The sequence below is a fragment of the Triturus cristatus genome, chromosome 12, assembly GCF_964204655.1.
Source record: "Triturus cristatus chromosome 12, aTriCri1.1, whole genome shotgun sequence".
Classification (NCBI taxonomy): domain Eukaryota; kingdom Metazoa; phylum Chordata; class Amphibia; order Caudata; family Salamandridae; genus Triturus; species Triturus cristatus.
The window spans coordinates 194,365,862-194,392,532 of record NC_140595.1 but is presented as its reverse complement, the minus strand read 5'-3'; the positions used below and the strand labels follow the sequence as shown (position 1 = coordinate 194,392,532).

Sequence of the window (26,671 nt, the reverse complement as noted above, 5' to 3'; positions counted from 1 at the left end):
GTTAGATCATTAATATATAAAATAAATAGGAGGGGGGCCAGTACACAACCTTGTCTGACCCCTCTACCTACTTCAATAGCTTTAGAGATCTCACCATTCATGCTAATGCGCACCCTAGCTTTTAGGTCTCTGTGCAGATAGGCCAAAAAAGAAACTAAAGAATCGTCTAGCCCAAGATCCAACAACATTTGCCACAATCGTGATCTATTTACAAAATCGAAGGCCGACGTAAGATCCATGAATGCCAGGTACATGGGGGCTTTTTTCGCTATGGTATATTTGGCAATAATTAGGTTAAGGTTAAGGCACTGTTCCACAGTGCCGACCTTACTCCTAAACCCCAGCTGACAAGGATGTAGTACTTTAGAATCCTCGGCCCAAGAACTGATCTTGTTGAACAACACCCTTCCCAAAATTTTAAGGGTGTTGTCGATCAACGATATAGGCCTGTAGCAACTCGGGTTAGAACGATCGCCCTTCTTGAAGATTGGAACAATGGTGCTACAGGACCAGGTTTCAGGGATGGATGAATTAGTTAGATTATTAAAAACATTTGTGAGTAATGGTGCCCAAAATTCAGGGTGGCTCTTAATAAGATCGATCGGGAGGCCGTCTGGGCCGGGGGCTTTACCTCCCAGACTTTGACTAATGGCTTCTTCGACTTCGGATAGGTCAAATGAAATATTTGCATTATATGTAAACTCCCTAGGATCCCGAATAATGGGGGCAGCATAAATTTTACTGAAATGAGCCTCCCATGACTCGCTAGAGATATTACAGCTAATCGGTGTAGATATATTTCCCACAAGTTTGATATCTTTGACTGCTTTCCAAAAGTTCTTGCCATTTTTTAGTTCATTTGCACGCAACAGTTTAGTCCAGTGATCATTAGTGATTGCCTCCTTCCTGCATGTGATAGCCTTCTTGTAATTGTTTCTCAATATTGGCACAAGAAGGCTATCTCTTGGTTTAGTTATAAGTGCCTTTCTTAGTGCTCTGTTGGCCGCAGAACAATCTGCGTCAAACCACCTTGGATCTGGGTTTATATTCTTAATTGGCTTGGACAGTATTTTTTTTATGCCAAAACAGAGTTCGGAGAAGGCACCAACAACCTCTGTATCACTGTCTCTGTATGACAGGCAAACGTTGATCAGATTCTGATGCGATTTGATCATGGTTTGGAATAATTCAATATTATCAATACCGCGCCACACAAGTCGAAGGTTATCAGTTGACACCATTAGGTCACTGGCTCCCGGCGTACGTTTGTACGTTGGGCGGCATGTAAAACTTAGGGTAGTACTAATGGGATTGTGGTCACCATATATTGTTGGAATAACTTCCGCCTTTATCACGTAATTTGTAAGGGGAGCAGTCACAAAAATATAATCAATAATGGAATTAGAGCCCCGACTTCTGTAGGTGGGGATAGTGTGTCCATCAGTGGCTGCAATTTCCATGATGTCTAAAAAATTTTGCGAGTTTAAATGGTTCATTAACTGCTCAACTCTTTTACATAGCGGGCCGGTAATATTTAATCGAGTATCTATATATATATTATACACCAAAAACATGGAATTGGCGCTATTTATTCCACCCAAAAAATTCTGATCTCCGGATCCAGTCTGATGCCTGGGGGTAATTCTAAAGGTACGGAATCTATAACTACAGTCTCTTTCAGACACAGACAGACAGACAGACACACACACACACACACGAAAAAGTTATGCAGAAAACCGAAGAGAATGTAATTAAACTCAAAATGTACAATAGTTGTACAATGAATCCCTTTTCTCCATATCTTTTCACATTATGGAGCTGAATGAACACATGACCCTATTTTACAGGGTGAGGACACACTTTACTTCCATACTCCTCCATTGTGTTTGTAGTTGTTCTGTAGCTACCTGTGTCACATGCATGGCGACAATTTGAGCATGCATTCCTCAGCTTGGCTGCACATAGCTCTTCAACAGCCCCCCGCCCTTCCGACTCCCTCCCCTGTCTAAATATGGGGTGGCAGGACTGCACATATCTGGGGGAAGCAGACTACTCCCACTCTACAGTTAAGCCACTTAGGGGCTGGGGAGAGTGTCTATATAGATATATATATATATGAGAACATCAGATGTTCCCAAAAGTGGTAAGCCTCAGCAACTGGAGGCCTGCATAGTACTGCTGCACCCTACTCCTAGGTTAATTTACCTAGAAGTCTGGCTATGGGGTGATCACAAAGTTTCAGCACCATATGTTGTGTAGCCCGGGTGCTGTTGGACACTCAGGGAAGCAGCCAACTTATGTCATATCGGCGGATGCAGTTGGATCACCTTTAAGTTAATCTATTAACTTGCCTCTTAAACCTACATGAAAGTGGCTAAGAGTGCCAAGTGAAATGGTTTACGTTGGTTTAATGTGTGTGTTTAATGTTTGTTGTAATACTGTGAAAACACTGGAACTGTCCTAGTGGCACTAAGTGTTGATGTTGAAAAATGCTTATCATGGAAATTATAAAATGTGTTAGTCTCTTTTTCAGGGCAAACTAATATTTGGAAAAACACATTTTTATTAAACCTGCAACATAATTCTTTCCAAACAAAACTGATGTGGTCTGAGTCATTTGATTGTGGCCTTGGTTCATTTGCATTGATAAAGAGTAGTCAGTGTCTATGTCTGGCTATGAGATATCAGCACTATGTATAATGGCACACAAGACAAACCTTCTCCACATAGAAGCTGAGCTGCTTGGCTGACAGATGTATAATGGGAGCAATAAATTCACAGGTAACGTCCACACTCATAATAAGTTCCTTTCCAGAATGCTTTCCAATGATGGCGTGGCAGATGAGCCTCTCCTTCACCAGCTGTATGAGAAATACAAATGCCAGCATTTAGCTAATATGTTTATGATGAACCTACAGACATTCCAATACATTGTTCAAAAAGCAAATCACAAGCATTTTCACCCTTCAGAAAAATTGTTATAGCCTAACTTTGGACCTAGTGTAAAGGCTCATGCTGTTCACACCAGAGCTATCAATAATCAGATTGCATGAATCTTACAGGCTCAAGCCTCACATACAAAAGCTGTCCTCAAACTAAAAAGATCTATCTGGTCCACAAACCTAATGAAAAAGTTACTTTGGTATCTCTATTTAGGGTGGATACACTATCTACCCACAGACTCCTCATCTTGTGAATAACTCAGGTGCCAGATTGGATCTGGAGATTTTTTCTTAAGCAATCCCCTCATGTGTCAGTAGGTGCTATCCTGCAGATCCACATCAGGTCTGTCGCACCCCAGATGTGGCATCAGGACCCTACATAGCCGCCACCTCTGCACACTGTTGTCAGTTTCTTTCTGCTCAACTGTCCATATTGTTGAATGCAGAGCATTTTGGAAAACAGATTATGCAAGTGTGCAAATCTCTAGATTAGAATGTTATTTATATGGGCTGCAAGAGTCTACTCCACAGATCAGGTAGGGTGGTGGATCAGTGAGGCATCGAATATCCACCAGAAGAGCATTATTGAAGGTAAGTAACTTATTCTTCTGATCGATGCTTGAAACTGGATTTCTCACCTTGTAAATTAATATTGGAGCAGTACCTGCCTGTAGGAAAGTAGGATCTGCTTTCATGGTCACCTCCTCTTTTTGCTGGTGTCATTATGTTTTACTGACTAGTCTGACTGGGATCCTGCTAATCAGGGCCCCAGTCTCTGTGCTTCTTCCCAAAATTGGACATGGTGAGTACTTAGGTACACTCCAGATTGGCTACTGGTGTACCCTGATATGTCCCTAGTATATGGTACTAAGGTACCCAGCGCTTAGGTACACCAGGGGACCCCCATGGGCTGAAACCTGCATTATGCCACCCATGAGACACCACTCAAAATGTGACTACAGGTCTGCCATTGCAGCCTGTGTAAACTGGTGCTAGCACCACTTACAAAAAATATAAGTTTCCTTATATCTGAGGTTACTGCACTTAAAACCTGTAAGTCACCCCTAATGCAGGCCTTTCAATCCTGAAGGCAGGGGGCTCGGTTCTAAGTGTGAGGGTGCTCCTGCATGAGCAGGACACTCCTACAATTTTCAGAGTCCATTCTCCCGGGTTGTAAGTGCATCAGCCATTAAGATACATAGAGTGGCCATGAGTCATTACGCGATGACCATCTCTAAACTGGCTGTAACAAACCCTGTCATGTTTGGTATCAAACATGTTGGAATCATACCCCCAGCACTGTAAAGCTCCTCCAGGAGGCCCTCAGTGCTCCCAGTACCAGTCTTCTAGACCCTACAACAAACTATGGCTGCTGCCGACCAGAGACACGATTCTCCCCTCCTTCTGCTGAGCCAAGCTTGAACAGAGGAAGGCAGGACAATAGGTATGCTGTCACAGGGAGGTGTGACCACTTCCCAGACAGGGCTTAGTGTATTAGGACAGGGTGGGGGCGCTTGCCAGCGAATATAGCATGTTACAACAGATGCCATCACATTGCGTTCTATTACAAGTGGCGCTTGCAAGGGGAAACAGTTGTTACAACGACCGCGTTGTTAGAACGAGATACCTTTACATCGCAAGTCATTAGATCGACTTGCTGTAGGGGGTGCGCTGGACTTAGGAATAGTAAAATTTACTTTTCCAACTCCAGCCTGCGCAACAGTAGGGAAGGTGTTGGAATAGTAAATTATACTATTCCTTATGTTAAAGCGCCCCCTACAGCAAGTCGATCTAATGACTTGCGATGTAAAGGTATCGTGTTCTAACAATGAGGTTGTTGTAACAACTGCGTTGTTACAGTAACACGCTGTGATGGCAGCGTTGTAAACGCTGTTTCCCCTTGCAAGCGCCACTCAGTCTGCTTAAGGGGCACATTTGGTGCATAGTCCAGTTCAAACCAGATCAGGGAGCCGTTGGCTCCCGCTTTGACGTGAAACTGGACAGAGGACATGGGAGTATCCTGCCCACTGTCCAGGCCCTCCTCTGCGAGGGACCCCTGAATCGTCCCAACCTTTTCCTTAGGGTACTCTATGATATTGTATTACCTAGAAGAAAAAAAAATTGTATGTTTTTATTATATCTCTAGTCTAAATGTTTCACATTATACCTTTTATGGTACTCTTACAATCGAAATAAAGGTAATATGAAGATGATGACCTACAGTCATACCCCAGTATGCCAATTGTGGGGTGTACAAAGTACTTACCAGCAACTTTAGAGGAGTGACCACTGTTACTAGGGTCCTGGTTAGCAGGGTCCCAGTGAACTACAGTCAAAACACAGACAGCAGTGGGTATCTAAGCCAGAAAGATCCTACTTTCCAACAATAGATACCAAAGAAGTACCTCCCAAGGTGGTAGGTCTGATGAATGGCTCAGCCTAAAAAGTCCTGCAGGACTAAATGAGCAAAAAAACTCATTCCAGTGGACGTGACTGTCAAGGCAGTAGTGCCTTGTGAACATGTACAGAATTGCCCAAGTAGCTGCCTGACAGATATCTATAACAGGTTTTCAGGGTGTTAATGCAGTGGTAGTAACCTTGGTCCAGGTGAACTGAGCCCTTAGACCAATGTGTAGCATATCTTAATACAGAGGACTAGCCTTTGTGAGATGGTCTGTTGCTGCACTGCCTTTCACTTCTTTGCACCAGAGCATCCCACAAAGCGTTGATAGTGCATCAGATTGGACAATTTGAAGGAGCCGCCATTCTGATACAATTTTTTGCAACCCCTAAAAGAAGTGGCTGACCCTACCTCCCACAGGATAGCTGTCACTAAGGATGGACAGAAGAGGTTTTGAAATTGTTGCCAGAGGGATGTGGGACTGGAACATATGCTGTCTCTAATGTCCAGGTCATTGTCTGTTGGGCCTGCGGATTGACCTTGAAAGGGTTGGGAAGTCTGGTGTGCAGGAGGAGGGATCACACACTGTCCCTTGGAATATCCCCTAAAAGGGTTAAACTGTTGGGGAGACTGCCAGACTGCAACCAAAAGGCCACAAAAGCATGCCCTTACTTATAACACTCCAGGATCAAGTCCACCTTCCCACCAAACAGGCTTTCCCTGTAACTCCCTGGAGAAACCTGTGGATCATGTGTGGTGCTGGAGCACCATGCTCGTTTTCACAGCCCTTCCCAGACAGCAAGTAGTTTCTAGGCCTTAGCGAATGACCATCTTGGCAGCATCCCGGACCTCAGGGAAGGCTTGGGCCAAAGAAGCTTATAGGTCTTCAGAGACTGCTGGCAAAGTTTCACTGACCATATCCTACAGGTTTCCACATGTTTGGACTCTCTGGACAGAGGGGGAGTCTAGAATTCATTAGGATACATTTTGCTGTTGGATATCTGTATCACAAAATTCTTCTGAGTTGGTTGCTGGGTGAGGAAATCTGGTTTTCCTAGGAATGGTCCACGCGGGGAATCAGAGTATGGTTAGGTCTAAGTGCTCAAGAGCTCATCTGAGATCCTTATTGCAAGGCAGGAGAGGCTCAGTTTGAGCCTGGCCAGACTAAAGAAACTTCAGCAGCAAATTAGTTTTTACCTTCATAGTTGGGAGGTGGAGAGAAAGGATTTCAGAAGCCCCTTCTATTCACAATGGCAAAAGATGTACTTTTCGCTGTTGCTGGTCCAGAAAATCAACCCATTATCCTGTGCAGTGTCCAACCTACAGGCATCTTGTAGGTTCATGTACAAATTGTCTTCCTCATAACGTGGGGCAAACTCTTCCCCATTCCCTCCACTGTCATCTCCATATGTAGGGTCTGGAAGGCAGTAGAATAGTGTCTGCGTCTAATGGATTAAGTATTGATGTGCCCCATCAAGATGTGAGCGCAACCTCGTGGGGTTGTGATGAAGCCTGCTGGGAGTCCGATACCACAGTGGGTTTTAACTCCTCTGCTGGCACCAGTGGTATCAGTGCCGGTGTCAACATTTGAGGGACCAATACAGATTCCCGCACTGGCCCAGAAATCGGCACCAACACGGTGTGGAACCAAAAGTAAATTCAGGCAGTGCCAAGGACAGATCCACCAGAGGTAATCTATCTGGAGAACCCTGCAGACTCATGGGGCCCCAAGGCAGTCCAGAGGGAGCTGGAAGTGTGCCAAAGCTACACAGCATGGCGTCTTGAAAGGTTTTGATCCTCTGAGACGTCACCAACTCACCCGGATTCTCGAGTGCATTGGGGCTAGGGATGAAATTGGCTACTCGGTGGAACAGGAGCGACACCGTGAGGGTAGTGCCTTCTCTAGAGAATAAGACTGGTCAGAAGGGGCAAGACCCACTTGGACTTCATATGTTTCGACTTAGATTTACCCAAAAATTCGACTGCAAGAAAGATCTGATTCAGGAGTGACTTTGGGAGCTGGTCCAATTCTCAACTTCAACCTGAAATGGTACCTGCATGGAGTCTTGCTGCGCTTTGCACGCAGAGCATCACTTTATTGTCTTGGAAGGCTTTAGGATTCATGTGGGTGCAATCCACGCAGTCTTTGGAGTCGTGTGTTAAAACCAAGCACTAAAGGCACAACTAATGGGGATCAGTGAAAAATATCGGTTTGCGACAGTTACTATAAGATTTAATCCCGGTAGTTTTTTTGGGGGGGGTGACATGTTTCCTTACACAGTTGGAAAAAAATCTCTTCACAGAGTGAAGAATATGTGGCGCTCTGGATCCACATGTGCAGAAAGAAAGGAACTGACGGTTGCAACATGGATGATGCATAAATGTGGCTTCCCTGGTCACCTCTGGAGTTCAATGAAGTTGCATGACGTTCCCTACCAGCGTAAAGGAGCACTGCTTTTATTGTTTTCTGGATCCAGACTGGTGCCTGGGGATATTCACAAGGTGAGGAACCTGTGGTTAGAAGTATACAGCAGAAAAATTGCATGCAGATAATCTAATGAGAAAAACATTATACAGGCTATTATTAAAATGAAAAGGTTCAAGGTGGGAGTGTAATTACATGTAGTAATGTAGAAATGCTATTTGTCCGACTTTTACACTGGTATTTTCTCAACCAAACACCAGATAGTATTACACGCTCCTGAACTCCTGCTGAACACAATGGGTGGAAGCTTTACTTTGAAGTTCATCCATGTGCAGTAACTTTCCACAACTTGAAAGATTTTATCCTGGAAATCCGACCCTTCATTTTCTAGGACCAGCTGGCAGTTTCCGAGTAGGTTTACTGTAACTATGGAAACCAGCAAAGCCATAGCAACAAGGGGGTTCCAAGCACCAGCACCTGGAGCTACCATGGAAACATGGGGCGCCGAAATACTGCTGGAAAGGAATTGATCTTGTTCCATGTTAAGTGCCAAGAGATTATTCAAGCAAATGTCGGGGTTAAAGAGTTCCTATGACAGGAAGGCCATTTGCGGTGGTAGACTTTTTCTCAATTCAGTGCTTACACCTGAAAACTGTATTTGAAATACATATGACAGCTAGTTAAAAACCACACTAAGTTAACAAAAGATGTATTGACTCCAGTAGTGGCACTCGAAAACGTTACCATTATGGTAAAGCCTCTTTTACTATGATCGTTTTTGTCTGTCTTAGTTTCAAGAGTAATTACATTCATTATTAGCTGATATTTATCACATAAGTTACAAGACGGGCTATGAGGTTTTGAAAAGTAGTTAGCTACGCAAAATACATTAAAGTTGATGTCTTTTTTACTGCAGCACGAGTGTGACGTCCAAAACTTATTTAAAGGAAAGTTTCACGTATCGTCGGCAAGTTAACTCGAATGTTTCCTGTGGTATTCTGTATCTAACTCAAGGTTGCTATGAGTAACAGTGGAGTGGTGTTTCTATGTAGTGATGATGTGACTATTGCTGTAGCTACATCATCACTAGAAGGTTATTGTTGGAATTGTGGGGACAGTTGGATGAAGGCACAGCTCAGACCTGATGCTGTTGGATTGGGTTTCAGGTTTATCAGTACTTAAATTAATAAGATATTGTTTTACTTCATCTGATGCGGTCTGCAGTATTGACTTTAAAACTGGCGATGAACAAATTGGAGAGATCCCTCCTGCAGTAATGGTGAAAATAAGAGGAGACCCTAACACAATAAAAACTGACCTGTTTTAAACTCACCACCATCCACATCTGCACACACTAGGCCCCTCACCCCCACTGCACCCACCGGCAGGAACAAAAGATCCCCGATAAAGAGCCCCAGATTGGGTGCCCGTATTGCAGCGCCAACCTGACGAGGGGCAGACTCATCTGATGAAGCATGACACCTAGCTTGCTGGGTGTGTGAGAACCCTAGTTCCGAAAAGGGGAATTCCCCCCCCCCTTTTTTGTCTCTCTCTTTCTGTAAATGTGGGGTCACAGGTGACCTACCCCGCACTTCAGTATCTCACCTCTCCTTATCTTGAATCCCAGAGGAACCTCGTACCATCCTTGTACACAGCCTTGTTGGGGCATGTATGTTGGACCTCGTTAAACTTGCCAAAGTGTCCCTCTTTTTGGAATCAAATCATAAAGAGTGTTCGGGTTAGAAATCTGTTTGCAAGATTTGTGGTAGGAAAGGCCATGTTTACAAGCGTTGGAGATCTTCGCGTAGTTCTAAAAATGTAATGGGTTCATGAGGAGGACAATAAGGATGATTATCTTAATAAAGTGGTAGTATTACAAACAAGGGAGAGCACGCTAGGCGGTCCGATTGAATGTTTGTGTTAAAGGAGAATTAGTCAAAATGGTATTCGATTCAGGGGTAAGATTATTTTAATCCCCAAAATATTTAATGAACACAAATTGGAAGGGAAATTCAAAAGATTTTAAAACTAAACATTAGACCCAGAGGGTGGTGAGCCCATCAAACTGTTGGGTTACTTTTGGGGAACAATAGAAGTTAAAGAACCCATTATACATGGGAAAGTATACATTTCTCTAAAGAGACACTCGCTCATAAGATGGTTTCATCAACATGCTGTTTATGTCTATCTTAATCCTAATGAGAGTCCTGCTCTTATAGTTAAGGATGTACCTGCAGTTGAATGTGTCTCTGAGGTTAGTAGTGAGTTACTCAATCAATTCCTGGGTCTTTTTGAAAAAAAAAAGTTAGATTGTTTAAAAATATTATACACATCTAATAAGGCCTAAGGAGAATGCCCAACCCAAAGCAACAAAAGTAAGAAATGTACCTCGCTCTGTCAAAGATAGCATGAAGTCTGAATTGACAGAGTTGATAGACAATGCAATTATATTAGAAGTAGACGTACCCGAATGGGTAGCACCTGTGGTTATGGCTCGCAAAGCCAATGGAGGCAGGTTATGCGTGGACTTGGGGGAGCTTAAAGAGTTGGTAGAAGATCACTATTTCCTGCCTCATAACAACAAATTGTTAAATTCTATTAATGTTCCCAAGTATTTCTCCACTCTTGATCTAAGTTCCGCATATCATCAAATCAAACTAGATCCTATCTCTCAAGAACTAACCACATTTATCTCTCCCTTTGGCACTTACAAATTCTTAAGAATGGCATTAGGACTAATATCCGCAGCCTTGGAATTCCAGAAATTCATGGAAAGGGTTTTGAATGGAATTGAAGGTGTCAGAGTGTACCAGGATGCTGTGTTGGTGGTTGACTCGAGCATTGATAGAAACAGAAACAGGGTCATTAGACCTTTATGTACAGTATAATACAAATTTCTGCCTACAGCAGGCGTATACTGTCTTAGTGGAGGGCCGCCTGGCCACCAAAATAACGTTACATACTTCGAGGAAGGACAAAAGTCATAAATGCATGGAGGCACAGAGTTGACAGGTTCGGGTGGAGGACCCTCACCTGCTGCTGCGACAGAAGATCCTCCCAATGGGGCAGCCTTATCGGAGGATCGATGCTCATCTTCAGAAGCTCTGGATACCAGACTCTCCTCACCCAGTCCAGAGCAACAAGGATGATTTGGGCCCTATCGCTCCTGATCTTCTTCAGAACCCTGGGCAGGAGTGGTATGGGTGGAAAGGCATACAGCAGGCCTTAGCTCCACTCGCGACGAAAGGCATTGTGAGCAATAGCCACCTTGGAAACTCCAGTGCCAGTATGGCTGACACTGCGCATTCTCTTCGGAGGTGAACAAATCTAAACAAGGTTCTCCCCACTGATGAAAGAGATCTCCTCTGACTGGAGACGCCATTCATGATCTGCTAGGCATCGCCAGCTTAGTTTGTCCACCCTGGTGTCCTCTCGACAAAGGGTCCACAACCTCATCCTGCCCTGCTTGTTGCAGTACAACATGGTGGTGGTGTTGTCTGTGAACACCTGCACTAACTTCGCCTTGACAGAGGGAAGAAATGCCTTCATTGCAACCAAATTGCTTGAAGCTCCAACAAATTGATGTAGAGCCACGACTCAGTCGGAAACCAGTGTCCCCTGATATCCACCTCTACCAGATGACCGCACCGTCCCAGAAGTGCTGCATTGGTCACGACTGTGAGCTCTGGTTGGGGAAGGGAGAGGGGTCTGCCGTTGGCTAAATCGCAGTTTGTCAATGACCACTGCAGATACCTCGCAGTTCCTTCCAAGATCTGGCCCATGTCGATGAGATTTCCTCAATGCTGTGCCCCCTGGAACTTCAGGTCTCACTGCAGAGTCCGCACACGCCACCTGGCATGCTTTACCAACAGGATGCAGGAGGCAGGAGGCCATGAGGCCCAACAGCCTAATAATCAGTCTCACCAAAATCCAGGATAAAGGCTGAAACATCGGAATCATAACCTGAATATCCTGGACTCGATGCTTGGTAGAATAGGTCCGAAACTGCACTGTGTCCAGAACAGCTCCAATGAAAGGGAGCATCTGAGGAGTCAGGTGTGACTTCGGCATGTTTATAGAGAACACCAGCGAATGCAGGAGGTCCGTTGTAGTCGGAATGTGAGAGATGACAGCCTGGGGCGAGGACGCATTCAACAGCCAGTTGTTGAGGTAGGGGAAGACTGAAACCCCTAACCTGCGCAGATGAGCTGTGACCACCGCCATCACCTTGATGAACACCCGAGGGGCACTGGAAAGTCCGAAGGGGAGCACAGTGAACTGAAAGTGCTTGCGGCCTACCTTGAACAGCAAGTAAAGTCTGTGGCCCGGCAGGATGGGGATGCGAAAATGCAGGTCCAACGCTACCATCCAGTCTTCTTTGTCTAGGGCAGACAAGACCTGAGCCAATGTGAGCATTTTGAATTTCTTCTTTTTGAGGAAGAGATTGACAGTCCGAAGATCTAAAATGGGCCGAAGCCCCTTGTTCTTCTTCGGAATTAGAAAGTAGCGGAAATAACAGCCACTGCCTACTTCTTAAGCTGGGACCCTTTCTATAGCTCCTTTGGCCAAAAGAGCTGTAAAAGTTTAAAATGATCCTCCGCCAGCCGTTCCTGAGTTGGCGGAATAGAAGGAGGAAAAGAAAGAAAGGAAAGGAAGAGAATAGCCCTCCTGGATGAAATGCAAGACCCACTTGTCCGATGTTATAGATCTCCAGTGGGGGAGATGATGACGAATTCTCCCACCCACTGGAGTAGTGTGGTCATGCAGAATTAGCCTAGGAGTGCTTCGAGGCTGCAGCTGCTGGGGATCTGAGCTAGAGTGAGCATCTTGAATTTCTCCTTATCGAGGAAGAGATTGACGGTCCAAAGATGTAAAATGGACCGCAAGCCTTTGTTCTTCTTCTGAATCAGAAAGTAGCGGGGATAACAGCCACTACCTACTTCTGAAAACAGGACCCTTTCTATAGCCTCCTGGAGCAATATTAAATAATCCTCCATCAGCTGTTCCTGATTTGTCAGAATGGGAGGAGGAAAAGAAAGAAAAAGCAGAGAATAGCCCTCCTGAATGATCAGGTGATGATGGATTCTCCCACCAACTGGAGTGGTGTGGCCTTGCAGAGTCAGTCTAGGAGTGCCTGGAGGCTGCGGCTGTAGAGGGCAGGGTGGCCGACGACATCTGCCTTCCATTGCTAGGCCTCGCATGGCTTGGGAAGCCTGAGCAGACGGTAGCTGGGGTAGGGGTGACGTGGCTAGTAACCCCTTCTGCTGCCACAAAAGGGGCGAAAGGTAGACTGCCCACATGAAGTAGAAAAGAGGCCCAAGGATCTGGCCGTAGCTCGAGAGTCCTTGAACCTCACTAGGGCCAAATCTGCCTTTTCCCCAAAACGGTGGGTTCCATCAAAGGGCATGTCCATCAAATTAGCCTGGATATCACCCGAGACACCAGTTGTCCTAAGCCAGGCGTGGCACCTCAAGGCCACCGTCATGGAAATCGGTCTGACCAGCGAATCAGTCATATTAAGGCCACACCTCATGGTGAATTTTGCTGCATCTCTCCTGTCCTTAACTGCCTGAGAGATGAACAGCCTGGTCCTCCTCCGGGACTTGTGGCAGCACTTGCGCAACTGTCCCCCAAAGAGAATGGGAGAAACATCCCAATAAGCATGCAGTATTGACAGACCACAATGCCAGGCTGGAGGAAGAAAACATTTTCTTACCAAATGAATCCAGCCTCTTGGATTCCCTATCTAGAGGGGTGGAATGGAACGCACCCTGTGCTGTAGAGCACTGCACCACCAAACCTTCTGGGGTATGGTGTTGGCTGAGGAACTTTGTGTTGCCCGGAGCTGGGCGATGGCAGCGTGCAATTGTCCTATTCACAGGAGCCCCTGTGCTAGGCTTGGACCACATGCTTAGAAGGACATAGTAAGTGCTTCATTAAAAGGCAAAAGGGATTCTGAGGTGGAAGCCCCAGGTTGAATCACTTCATTCAGGTGATTAGTCCTGCCTTCCATGGAGGGCAACTCCAGTCCAAGACCTTGAGCGACATCGTTCTGACTCTGTGTCGTTGGAGATAGGGATGGTGCTGGTACTGCCAATGGGCACCGGCGCACTGACTTCATGGCAAACGCCCGGGGAGGTCATGGTGGCCCGGCCGGTGTTGACCAAGATTTGCGATTGCATCTTTGAGGCCCCGCCGTGGACAACGGTGGCAAATCCAATGGGGACTCTTCCAACCCCGCAGGCTGCGGGCTCACCAGAGGTGTCGGCCCACTGAACAACGCAGCAGATGGCCTCGTCGAATTTTTTAATTTGAGCAGGGGGCGATCCGGCTCCCAGAAAGGGAGGTAGGTGCGAAGTCGACCCTGACTCCGGCTCCGCAGAACCGTGCCTTGAACATCGGTGCTCCTTGCCTCCTTCGTCGACGGATGACATTCAAGGTGAAGATGAAGTCCGATTGGACTTTTCCTTCTTCTTGTGCCTTTTCCCCGAGCGTCTCGGTGACCTCAAGTGGGAGGGAGAGGACCCGTGACCTCCTCTTCTTCAAACGTAACCGGGACCTCTGCGGAGTCTCGGACCGACCTCCTCTTCTTCGATCGTGACAGGGAGCTCCGCGGTGTCTCGGAAGGTGTCGACTGCCGGGCCGCAAGCAGTTTCAACTACTGCTCCTGCAAGGTCATCGGAGCCATAGCCCGACAGTCTGAGCCCTGATTCGGATTGTGGTCACGCTCGAGACACTAGAGGCAGAAGCGGTGGGGGCAGGTAACAGACATTGTGCAGGGGCAGGTAACAGACATTGTGCAGGGACAGGCCTGCACAGCTTGAACTCTACCTTCCTTTAAGACATCCTCGCACACGATGGAAAAAATATTTCAAATTCGACAAAAAGTCACAAAATGGCCTGACAAAAAGCGAAAGAAGGCAGCTCTTCCCGGATCGGCGCTTAACTGGAACAGAAAAAAAAACTGATGTTCACGGGCCTGGGTGGCACCTATATAGGTACCGCAACATCATAACCGACACCACTGATGTCACGTGGAGCCGAATGGAATCACCCGACAGCGTGCACAAGGTGTATAGCTCAACAAAAGTTTCCAGATACAGCCTGACGCCTGGGAAATTCAAAAGGAAGGAATCTGCAGCTAGAAGTCTTTGTCAGATATAGCCTGGTGGAGACTATCAAGAAGTTACCATCTCCTGCATGTAAAGAACATTCAGTGCAATTCTCGGGTATAGAAGAATTTTACCAGAAATTTGTACCCAATTTTGCTCCAATAACACAATCTATGAGGTTACTTTTGAAGAAAGGCAAAGAATATGTGTAGTGCAAGATATGTCAAAGTGAGTTTGAAGATGTGAAATCCAGTCTTGAGAATGCTGCTGACTTGGGAAACTTTGACACAAATGATGATAATATTGTCATGACAGATGCCAGCTCCAAAGGGCTAGGAGCAGTTCTTTTACGAGTATTTGGAGGTGTGTGTATAACTATTCTTTTTGTTTCACGTGGACTCAGAGGGGCAGAAACCATGTATTCGGTGATTGAAAAAGAAGCACTGGGTGTTTTCTGGGAGGTCAGGAAATTCCTATGGGGACTTACATTTGTGATGAAAAAACTTATCACAAACCTCTTAAAGAGGTTTACTACAAGGAGGGCATTGATCAGCTTTCCAGTCGTGGGTGGTCACTATTCAGTAGTTTGATTTTGATATGTCTTATGTTACAGGAGCATATAAATTGCAAGCAGACTGTTTGTCACGTATGTGTACTGTGCAAGAGGTAGAAGAAAATCATATGGATGAGTATTTTGGTGGGGAGATGCTTGATTTAGAAATTAATGTGCGTCTCAAAACAGAAGGGTTTTACAAGAAGAGCAGTAGAAAGGAGCTACAACAGGTTGTTGGTTTCTGAAAAATAATAAAGTTAGTGACTGAAGGATGGAACGTAAGAGACAAGGGTGACAATGACACTTATGGATTTGGGGAAGTGCGAAGTTAATTAGCGGTTTTGTGTGATCTTTTGTTAAGGGGATGCAAATTGATGCCACCGCTTAAGCTGAGAGATACATTGGTTGATTTTGCTCATGCTAGTCTCATGGGCATTTCCAAAACTAAAGAAAGAGTTAGAAAGTGTTATTGGTGGCCTGCATTTGATGTATTCATAGAAAGAAAAATTAGAGATTGTATTTAATGTATGAGAGTTGATGTGGTGTTAAAATGTAGAACTCAACTTATGGTATTACAAGAACAAGCGTCTGGTTCATGAGTGGATATTGCCTTAGAAAAGCAGACAGCCTCAAGCTCGTTCTCTTTTCTAGCCAAAGTGGTAGTGGCTAAGAAAGGCACCATAAGAAATGATTGGCTTGAATGGAGGCGCAGCAAAAACCAAACACAGCAAGGTCAGATCAAAAGCCAGGATAAGAAATGGTTTAGGGGAAACATTCTCTAAGCCCTCAACATATCTGTCAACTACATGTAGCCTAAACAAACAGCTCTGCTACCAGTTAAATAGCCATTTACTGTACCAATGATAACACCAGTTTCAGCCAGGGAAGTAGTAAATTGCAAAATATAGATGTCTGAGCTCACAATGGACCAGCAGAATATTCTGAACACCCATCGGCAAAGACAGACTGTTTGCTAGAATATACTGCACTGGATGATGTCCTACAACAGCCAAGAAAACAGCCAACACTTTTTACATAAGGCAATAAGAAGAACGTGCTAACCCCCAATGTATTAATCTGGACCATTGAGAACCTTAAGATCTGTGAGGAGCAACCCTACCACATTCTGGGTCAGACGATCCTGTATGGAAAACAGTTTTGAGTTGTCACTGTGGAGTACTTTTTGAAATATGGCCACTCATGCCTGGATATGACGTTTTCAGAGTTGCCTGAGGTGAATCAGGAGTAGAGGATGTGTCAGTGCTTCAAGAAACGCCGTCACAGGAAGTACTTTGAACTCTTGAGGCCTGGAAGTGGTGGTGCTGGCAGCAAGTCCCAGCAGTCCAAGCCAGGTAGCCATCTCAGGTGAGTGCCACTATAAAGGGACCCTCAACCGATAACATGCTGCTCATTATCTGTTGACTTTCCAAGAACAAAGAACAAAGCATTTCTTTCCTGTGAGCAACCACTGGGAGGTGCCCCTGGACCGAAGGTCATCTTAGGAGCAGAGGGAGGTAGCATGAACTCAATGCAGGGAGTGTAACAGCGCCTAGGATGCCACATACTGGGGAGCCGGGGAGATTTTGTTTGCTGCTGTCCCCCCCCAACCCCTCATGACCTCCTCCTCCTCGGATTCCTACACTACAGCCTGGCAAAAGTGCCCCTCCTCTCTCCATAGCCCCTCTCTCACATACATTTAATTTGTTTTAAAGTGCTGGTAAAGCTATCCACATAAAACACCGATCTGGTATTTGCAGGCGGCATATTAACCCTCTGTACTACTAATGGGGAGTCAAAACTGCCAGTAGGCAAAACTCAGATCTCTCCATCAGGAACATTAATCACAAGAGTTATTGTGACATTTTTATTGCTGCCTGGAAGTTGGATGCACAAGGAACTCTGCAGCAGGTGCTTGTAAATCTTAAGTTATTTCTAGACACAGTGCCCCCCTACAGGTCAGCGCCCAGTGAAGCCGCACAGGTCGCACTGCCCTAAAGCTGGCCCTGTCTATGATAGGTAAAGCACCCTGTAGACTGAACAGGATTCCTTTTTCAATAAGAGGAGAAAGTCATGAATGCTGGGAACCCTTTCAAAAGCAGGAAACACTTGTAAACAAAGAGCTTCCTTGAATTGCCACAATGTAGAACGTCTAGTGAGCTAATGTCAGTAATGACTTATTACAATTTGAAGAGACAAGCTTCTGGGTAAAGAAGTCACAGTACACTTCCTCATCAAACAGTTAACTAGATACAGGCAAGTAACATACAAATCCCTTCTCAAATGATCCACAAATGACCTTCATGAATACTCCCTTGCCAAAGAGAGACAGAATGGCAGAACTTTGCATTGTAAATGAAGGTTCCCCAGGGAGAACTCAAGGACTACAAGGATGTGGAAATGGGACCAGTGCTCTGGCAGTTACTCTACTTTGCTTGAAGCATTCCAGTGACACGTGCACCTTTTTGTCCAACAATCACTGCCCATCAATAAGCGTATCAACAAGTAGGCTCTGTGCATAAATTAGAATCCAGTGGTTGGGATCCAAGTAGGATGTCTTAAAATCAATGAAGTCCCAAGAAGCGGGCAACTGCATCCCTGAGTTTAGACCAGATAATATTCTCTGTCTTGAAGCGTCCATCCCATTCTGGGAAAGTTTTTTTTTTTAAAGAAGCCTCTAAGGTGCTCAGAGAAAAAGATAACCGCCAAAGCCACTAGCTCCCACAAAGCATCTCTATATATGGACAACAGGCAGTTGGAATCAGAGGATCTATGGGCCAAACATCCTGAAGTAGTTTCTTCCCCAATGTATCAAACTTTTTAGATTCTGTGTTCATCAAAATCGCAGGGACAGAGTGGTTTTCTTTATAGGCCCATGCCTGCACTACAAGAATTTTGGAAGTACGATACAGGGGGGTCAAGTGGACTGGAATATTTCTTGAAAGTCAACCCTGGTACACGTGGTGCAGTTTGGAATTTAGACTTTGGTTAGGTTCACAGCTCCTTAACCTAATCCATTTAAAGCTTGAATGTATTGATTTACTTCTTTTTCCTTAACAATAATCTCGACAATTGTGGTTGAAATGCTGGGAATATCACTGGTGCTTTTGTTTTTCAATGATAAGTGTTGGTTTATTGTTCAATTAATTACATTAGTAATATTCCTACTGGTCTGTGCGCAGGATAACAAGCACTGCTATGGTTATGGCTAACACTCCGAGTTAGTCAGAACTAATCAGAGTAACACAACTCTGCAAAAATAATTCACATAGCCAAGGAACATTTTCATCAATCAGATTACATAATTTCAATTGTTTTTCTTAATTGTTCACTTTCTGTACCTTTGGAGAGTCTGTTGAACCTTCCAGAACTACATCTATGCTTTGACCTGGAGTCAACTCCATCCTGAATGGACTCAAGCTGAAGATACGCATAGTGGGTTCCAAGTTCAGAGAGGAATTCTTGCTCTTGTTGTTACCAGTCATAGAGGGATTACTGCGCTTGCGGAACTGTGGAAATCCTTCTGTCATCCAATACAACTGATGAGTTCTGCGGCCTCGATTCTTCATTGTGAAGTGGTAACGGCAGGGACCCGCACTAAACCAAGAGCAGACAGAAAGAAAGAAAATGTGTGCACGTTTCAAATATTTACATATATCACCACATGAAAGAGAGATGGTATGGCATTGGTGCAACGCAACTTTACCCACCCTTTACATGTCTCAGATAGGTCAGAACTTCATAACAGATACATGACATGAATGTGCATTTAGCACTTGCTTCTTCTATGGTCTAACGATATTAAAACGAGTGTTGCATTATAACTAAAGTGCATTTACTGTAGGACTAGTGAATTTACTCAAACTATGCGATTAACCGTATTAAATGAGAATTAATAAACCATTCGTACTTAGTAGTACTTAGTAGACATGTACTCACTATAAAGATGAAATTTGACTTTCATAGTGTGTGCCTTAATATACTGAATGCAAAAAAAACAATTGATGGACAGAATGCTTCAGTATGTCAAACATTCACCCCAGTACAGAGATCTGGGCTTAAATCCATCGTTTTTTTGCTCCCTATGCCTTTCCAGTTCAGCCCCAGCCATATGCAAATCAGTCTTGACTCTGTTCCCCATGGGAACAGTCCAGCCCGAACTGCCAGGCCAGGTCCTCCCTGGACTGGAAACAAGCATCCTGGGACCGGTTTTGGGGCTTCACCCCTTATCAGCCAGGCTAGCTTTTCTCCAGTGGCATGGACATTGTGCAGCATTCTGTCCATCAATTGTTCCTTTTGCATTTGTCACCTCGAGTGGGACGGGTATGCCCAGACGCGGGTCCTGTGCTGTCCATGCCACTGGAGTCCAGCTAGCCTGGCTGATTATGGATGATGTCCCGAAACCGGTTCCAGGATGCTTGTTACCATTCCAGGGAGGACCTAGCCTGGCTGTGTGGGCTGGACTGTTCCCATGGGGTACAGGGTCAAGGCAGATTTGCATATGGCTGGGTTCAAACTGGAATGGCTTGGGGAGCAAAAAAACTATGGATTTAGGCCCAGATCTCTGTACTGAGGTGAATGTATGACATTGTTCTGCATTCTGTCCTTCAATTGTTCTTTTTGCATTTGTCATCCTGAGTGGGACGGGTATGTGCAGACGTGGGTCCTGTGCTCACCATGCCACTGGAGAAGACAAAGTTGTTCCTGGCGTGAGAAGACAATGTTGTTCCCATGTTTGGTGTGTGGTATTTAGAAATTGTTGCAGTTTACAACTTGAGAAGTGGAGAAAGACAATAGACCCCTGGTGATGCGTGCAAAGGAGCGCTGCCCAAGAAGATTCTTGTATGTTATAACTTAGTGTTCACACCGCTGGAGACACACTCTTCCCAGATGCCTTCCAGATCCCTTCAAGTTCCCTTACCACACTTGTTCCTGTTCTTTGAGAGGTTTAGACCTTTATGTTTTCCTTGATACTTTGCTGAGTATGGCTTAGGCTGACACTTACTTATCTGATCCAAGAAGACTCTTGACAGAGCTTCTGAAATGCTGACACCTCCCCACTTATTTTTTCCTTGCTTAGTTCAAATTTCCTATATGGAAATTCCTGATTTTTGAGAACCTTTAGAGTTTTAGAACCATCCTTTTAGGTGGGACTTTACTTTCAGTGATTTACATTCATTCATGTTTACACAACCAAATCTGAGGCTGTTCTCTGTCCATCAGATTCTTTTACTGATCTTGTGTATTGTTGTGACTGAAGGATAAGTTACTTACCTGTAATCCTAGTTCTCTTCCAGGGGTATCCTCATCAAAGTCATAAGCACGGAATATTCCCGCCCATGTGCGGGGACCCCGGAAATAATAAAAATTATATATGAAAAACACATATATATACAGCTCTGTATATGTATAAACATATATTATTTTTTCCAAACCAATGCAGCCCCCATAGTAGGCTAGACAATGTAGATATAATATCCAAATAAACACTATAGGTATACAAATACACCTAAATCTTTTCTTTTTTTTTAATGAGGTAAAACTCACGAGAAAGAAAAGAAAAACACTGTGCCAAACACAGATCAAGAAACATTGTTAGCCTGCAGGCTGCATTGCAATACAATACCATAGAGACTGAAAAGCCTTGTACAGGTAAAAACTGGCACCGTGCCTTTAAGGCAGCCCTGATTCCAATATCCCATCATGCCTCAGGGGTGACAGTTCTTTGCGGGACCCGCAGGTCTAAACACAAAGATATACTTCTTCCATATTTATAATACAATTCTCTCATTTGCCTGGGGAGGCGGGTGGGTTGCTTATGACTTTGATGAGGATACCCCTGGAAGAGAACTAGGATTACAGGTAAGTAACTTATCCGTCTCTTCCAGGGGATCCTCATCAATAGTCATAAGCACTGAATAGAATAGCAAGCCCACCTTCCACCTGCAGGCAAATGAGAACTGCACTAAACATTGAAGACAACAACCGAGATAGTCAGTTGTTGAACAGATTCCTCAAGGAGGCTTGCCCTACTTGAGTGTCTGCTCTGGTGTCCGAGTCCAGACAATAATGTCTTGTGAATGTATGGACAGATCTCCAAGTAGCTGCTTTACAGATCTCGGAGAGTGGGACATTATTGAGAAACGCAGCAGTAGCCGCTTTTCCTCTTGTGGAATGTGCCTTAGGTAGAGGCCACAACGGTTTTTGAGCTAGTTGGTAAGCCAATTTAATGCTTGACACAATCCATCTGGCAATAGAATGTTTAGATGCTGCAAAACCTGTATGGACAGCACCATAGTTTACTAACAATTGGTCAGACTTTCTGATAGCCTTAGTTCTAACTAGGTAGAATTTGAGAACTCGCTTAATATCCACAGAATGCAACGCCCTCTCAACTGGCGAGGAAGGGTTGGGAAAGAATGTTGGTAGCGAGATATTCTGACTTACATGAAAATCGGACACCACTTTGGGTAAAAAAGATGGGTGAGTTCTCATAACCACTCTATTAAGGTGAAAAACCGTGTAGGGTTCTTTCGAGCAAAGGGCTTGAATCTCACTCACCCTACGTGCTGAGGGAATAGCTACCAAGAAGGCTGCTTTCCACGTAAGGTGCTGTAATGTAGCCTTATGTATGGGTTCGTAAGGAGGACTCATAAGCTTCAAGAGAACCAGGTTCAACTCCCAAGGAGGCGAGGGGGGCCTTATTGGGGGGTAAACCTTCTTGAGTATCTGCAAAAAATCTTTCACCACTTGCAGTTTAAAGAATGACTGCTGAGAGGGAGAGCGCCTATAGGCCGTAATGGCCGCCAGGTGCACTTTGATGGAGGAAAATTTCAATCCCACCCTGGCTAAGTGGAGTAGATAAGGTAAAATCACTTCCTCTTGACATTTCGTAGGGTTATAATGATTTTGAATACACCATATGTAAAATCTCTTCCACTTTCAAAAATATGAGTGTCTTGTAGAAGGCCTCCTAGCTTCCTTCAATATGGTCATACATTCCTGAGGGAGGTTTAAATGGCCATACTGGAGGACTTCAGGAGCCATGCTGTTAAGCTCAGTGAGGGAAGGGTGGGATGGTAAATCCTCCCCTGCATCTTGGTTAGCAAGTCCGGCCTGCATGGCAGACACTTGTGCGGCCGGATCGATAGGTGAAGGAGATCTGGGTACCACCACTGCCTCGGCCAATCCGGTGCTATCAAGATCATCTTGGTGGCAGAGTGTTGCAGCTTGGTCACCACTTTCGGGATTAGTGGAAGAGGCGGAAAAGCGTACAGCCGTACACAAATGTAATTGACCAGTCGATCAAAAGGGCATTCCCCACTGACCCTGGTCGATAGTACCTTGAAGCGAAGCCTCGGCATTTTGTGTTGCTTTCGTCCGCGAAGAGGTCTATTTATGGACAGCCCCACTCCTCGAAAATGTCATCTAGCACCTCGTCGTTGAGGACCCAGTCCTCTGGATCTTGAAAGTGCCGACTGAGTGACTCTGCTTGAACGTTGAGCTCGCCTGGCAGGTGTACCGCCGTAAGGGAAATGTTCCTTGCCAGGATCCAGTGCCACAGGGATTGAGCTTCCAGAGAGAGAGTCCTGGAACGAGTACCTCCCTGCTTGTTTAGGTAGTACATCGTGATGGTGTTGTCCGTTTGTACTAAAATGGAACTCGGGCTGATTGAGGGCAGAAAAGCCTTGAGGGCGAGATGTACAGCCCTGAGCTCTAGCATGTTGATGTGATATAGCTGCTCGCTGCTGGACCAGAGCCCCTGATTCTGTAGAGTCCCCAGATTCGCGCCCCAACCTTGGAGCGATGCTTCCGTGATCAATGTTTGCGATGGGGGTTCCTGATGGAAAGGAATTCCAACTTGTAGATTGATCGGCCTCATCCACCACTTGATCGACTGTCTGGCCGTTGTCGAAAGACACACTTTGTCCTCCCAAAGAGAAGTCTTCTGGTCCCATTTGTCCTCTAGATCCTGTTGGAGAGGACACATTCGCAACCTGGCGTTGGGCACTAGGAATATGCAAGATGCCATGGCCCCTAGCAGGGGGGATATCTGTTGTGCTGTAGACAGATTGTTGACCATAACCCGCTTGCCTTTTTGAGCGAGGGATAACTGTCTCTCCTCCGAAGGAAACACTTTTCCTAGCTCGGTATCCAGAATTGCTCCCAGGTAGTGTATCCTCTGCGTTGGTGTGAAGGTGGATTTCTTGTAATTCACTCGAAGCCCCAATCGGTGACACAGATTCAGGCAGCGTGTCAGCTGTGAGCTTACACTCTGGGGAGATGGACCTTTTAGTAACCAATCGTCTAGATAGGGATAGACGAAGACTCCTGCGCGCCTCAGGGCAACAGCTACCACCGCCATGCACTTTGTGAACACTCGAGGTGCTGATTTCAGGCCAAATGGTAGAACCTTTAACTGGTAGTGGGAGGTTACGACCACAAATCTCAGGAATTTTCGATGACGTTGGCAGATGGTTATATGAAAGTACGCGTCTTGTAGGTCCAGCAAACACATCCAATCACATCGACGGAGATGTGGATATATTTGGTGGAGTGCTAACATGCGAAACTTCTCCTTTTTGATATGTTTGTTGAGTGTTCGTAAATCCAAGATGGGTCTGAACTCTGTTTTTGCACTTCTTTTCTGTATTAGAAAGTATCTGGAGTAGACTCCTCTCCCTCTCTGTGCTCTCGGAACCCTTTCTATGGCCGATTTGAGAAGAAGGGTCGCCACCTCTTCTTGTAGCATCTTGAGCTGATGATGCGAATGCACTGGGTGGATCGAGGGAGGAGGACTCCGGAAACGAAGAGAGTATCCATGTCGCAGTATAGTTAGGACCCACTTGTCTCTGGTGATGTCTTGCCACTCTCGAAGATGTCGCAAAATACTTCCCCCCACTGAAACGGTGGATGGTATTGGAGGAAGCGATTGCTCATTGCTTGCCTTGAGCCTTGTTACCGCTGTTGGATTGGCGGTTATTCCCTCGTCCTCTAGATGATCTACGAGACTGGAATTGTTGCTTTTTCTGCCCTTGCTGGTCTTGGTTCTTTTGCCAGTGAGGGCTTTGAACCCTCTGCTGGAAGGTACGCCTGTCAGACCCACAGCTTTCATGGTCTCGAGCTCTGATTTCATACGAGCCATCTCGTCGTTGGTGTGTGAGCCAAAAAGCGAAGTTCCAGAAAAAGGTAGGTTGAGAATCCTAGCTTGAGCCTCAGGTTTAAGAGCCGTTAACCTCAGCCAAGAGGATCTTCTGGCTGAAATACCATGGGCGTAAGAGTGAGCTGCCAGAGTAGCTCCGTCTGCTGCCGCACTTATCACCTGATTAGAAACCAAACTGCCCTCCTGTAGGATCTCCTCAAAATCCTTTCTATCCTCCTGAGGAAGTCTGTCTACGAATCTTTGAAGAGAATCCCAAAGCGCTCTGTCGTAGCGCCCCAAGAGCGCTGAGGCACTGGCAACCTTTAAACTGGAAGCGGCCGATCCGCATGCTCTTCTACCCCAAGAGTCTTGCGTCTTGCTCTCCTTGTCCGGAGGGACTGTGGATGACAAAGCCACTGAGTGGGTCTTCCTAGCGGCCGCCGTGATCACAGTGTCAGGTGGAGGATCCGCCTTGAGAAACAGAGGATCCTCCGGAGCAGGACAATATTTCTTAAGGATTCGCGCCGGAGCCGACTTGATGGTAGCCGGCGTGAGGAAGACGTCCATCACTGGTTTAAGCAAGCCAGGGACCAGAGGCAACAGTGGACGAGTCGCCGTTCTTTCATGAAGGGTCTCAAAGATGACTGAGGAAGTGGGTTCCTGAACAGGCATCGGAATGTTCAACTTTGCCGCTCCCCTGCACAAAACGTCTTGAAATGTGCTGATGTCATCCACTGGAGAAACTCGAGATGGAGGCGTATCTGTCAGTGTGGGAGAGTAATTTCTTTTGGAAGAACGACTAGATGAAGAGGATGTAGGAGATCTACGCCTTCGTCTCTCAGATGGCACCGACTCACTCCTGCGAGAGGTGGATCTCGACCTTCTCCTGGGCGAATGTGAACGAGAATGCCGTTCATACTCTCTTTCGCGAGAATGGGAACTTGCTGGTCTCCTAGGCTAGACAAGGTTCCTCAATCTGGCCAAGGAAATGCTTACTGCATGTGCCATGGCAGGCATATGTGGTGGTATGGTCTGAGGTAGCACTCTGGTGGGACTTTGTCTCGGAAGATGTCCCTCTTCTTGCCTTTGGAGTGTCAGTGACGCTCTCAATTGAGGACTTGATGGACAAGGATCGTGTACTGGGGAAAGAGGAGCTGGAGAAGAATTTATAACTTCTGGGGATCTGGATCTTGAAGGAGATAGTGGAGATCCTGATCCTGCTGAGGCCGATGGTGAAATGGAAATAGGCGGAGACCTAGAGGCTGAACTATGCTCCAATGTCACATACGGTGTATATCTCTCTCCAAGCGGAGACTTCCGCCTCGACGCTGACCTCGTCTCCTGAAGCCCCACAGCGGCGGACTGTCTCGACGGCAAAAAGCCTATCGCCGGAGATCTGGACTTCACGCCGAGTGGACAACCGGCGATGAGTCAAGCCTCGACGTCGAGAGCCTTGTCATCGATGGAGGGCTTAACCTGGATGGAGGCCTAGAACCCGACGGGGAACTTCGCCTCGACGTCTGTATCCTCGCCGACATCATGGAAACCATTGACGACGGAGGCGCCTGCCTCGACGTCAATCCCAACTGAGGCGTCCGCCTCGACGTCGATCCATGCTCCGACGACGATCTCCGCTTCAACGTCATTAATGTCTTTGACGGCGAGCGCCTGCGCCTTTCTCTCGACAGCGATCTAATTCTCGATGTCGATGAGGCCTCCAACGGCGATCACCTGTGTTCTTTTGACGACGATCTTCTTCTCGACGTCGCTGTAGATTTCGACGGCGACCATCTGTACCTTTCCCTCGACGTCGACTTTCGTTTAGATGTTGACTTCGACGCCGAACGGTGATGCTTCTCCTTCGACGCCGAGCGATGCTTCTTCGACGGCGAAGTTTTCGACGACGAACGTCTGCGTTTCGCCGCCGGATCTTGCATCGACATTGATTTTCTCTTGCAAGCGTGACTCTCCCTGGTCTCCTCACCTCTCAACGGCGATCCCGCCGCTGGAGTCTTCGACGCCGAGCCCAACGCTGATGGAGAACACACAGGGATCAACTGCTTCAACGTCGACCGCATATCAGAAAGGCCATAAAGCCT

The 26,671-nt window shown here is 45.9% G+C and overlaps 1 protein-coding gene across 1 annotated transcript in view; it reads right to left on the bottom strand.

Annotated features, from left to right (window-relative positions):
• HYDIN (HYDIN axonemal central pair apparatus protein) overlaps positions 1-26,671 on the bottom strand; it is a 2,467,744-nt gene that overhangs the window by 1,559,593 nt on the left and 881,480 nt on the right. Inside the window, exons 20-21 of the mRNA XM_085640020.1 lie at positions 18,772-19,027; positions 2,718-2,861 (exon numbers count right to left, since the gene is read on the bottom strand). Of these exons, the coding sequence (XP_085496146.1) occupies positions 2,718-2,861; positions 18,772-19,027 (400 nt within the window). The remainder of the gene's footprint in view (positions 1-2,717; positions 2,862-18,771; positions 19,028-26,671) is intronic.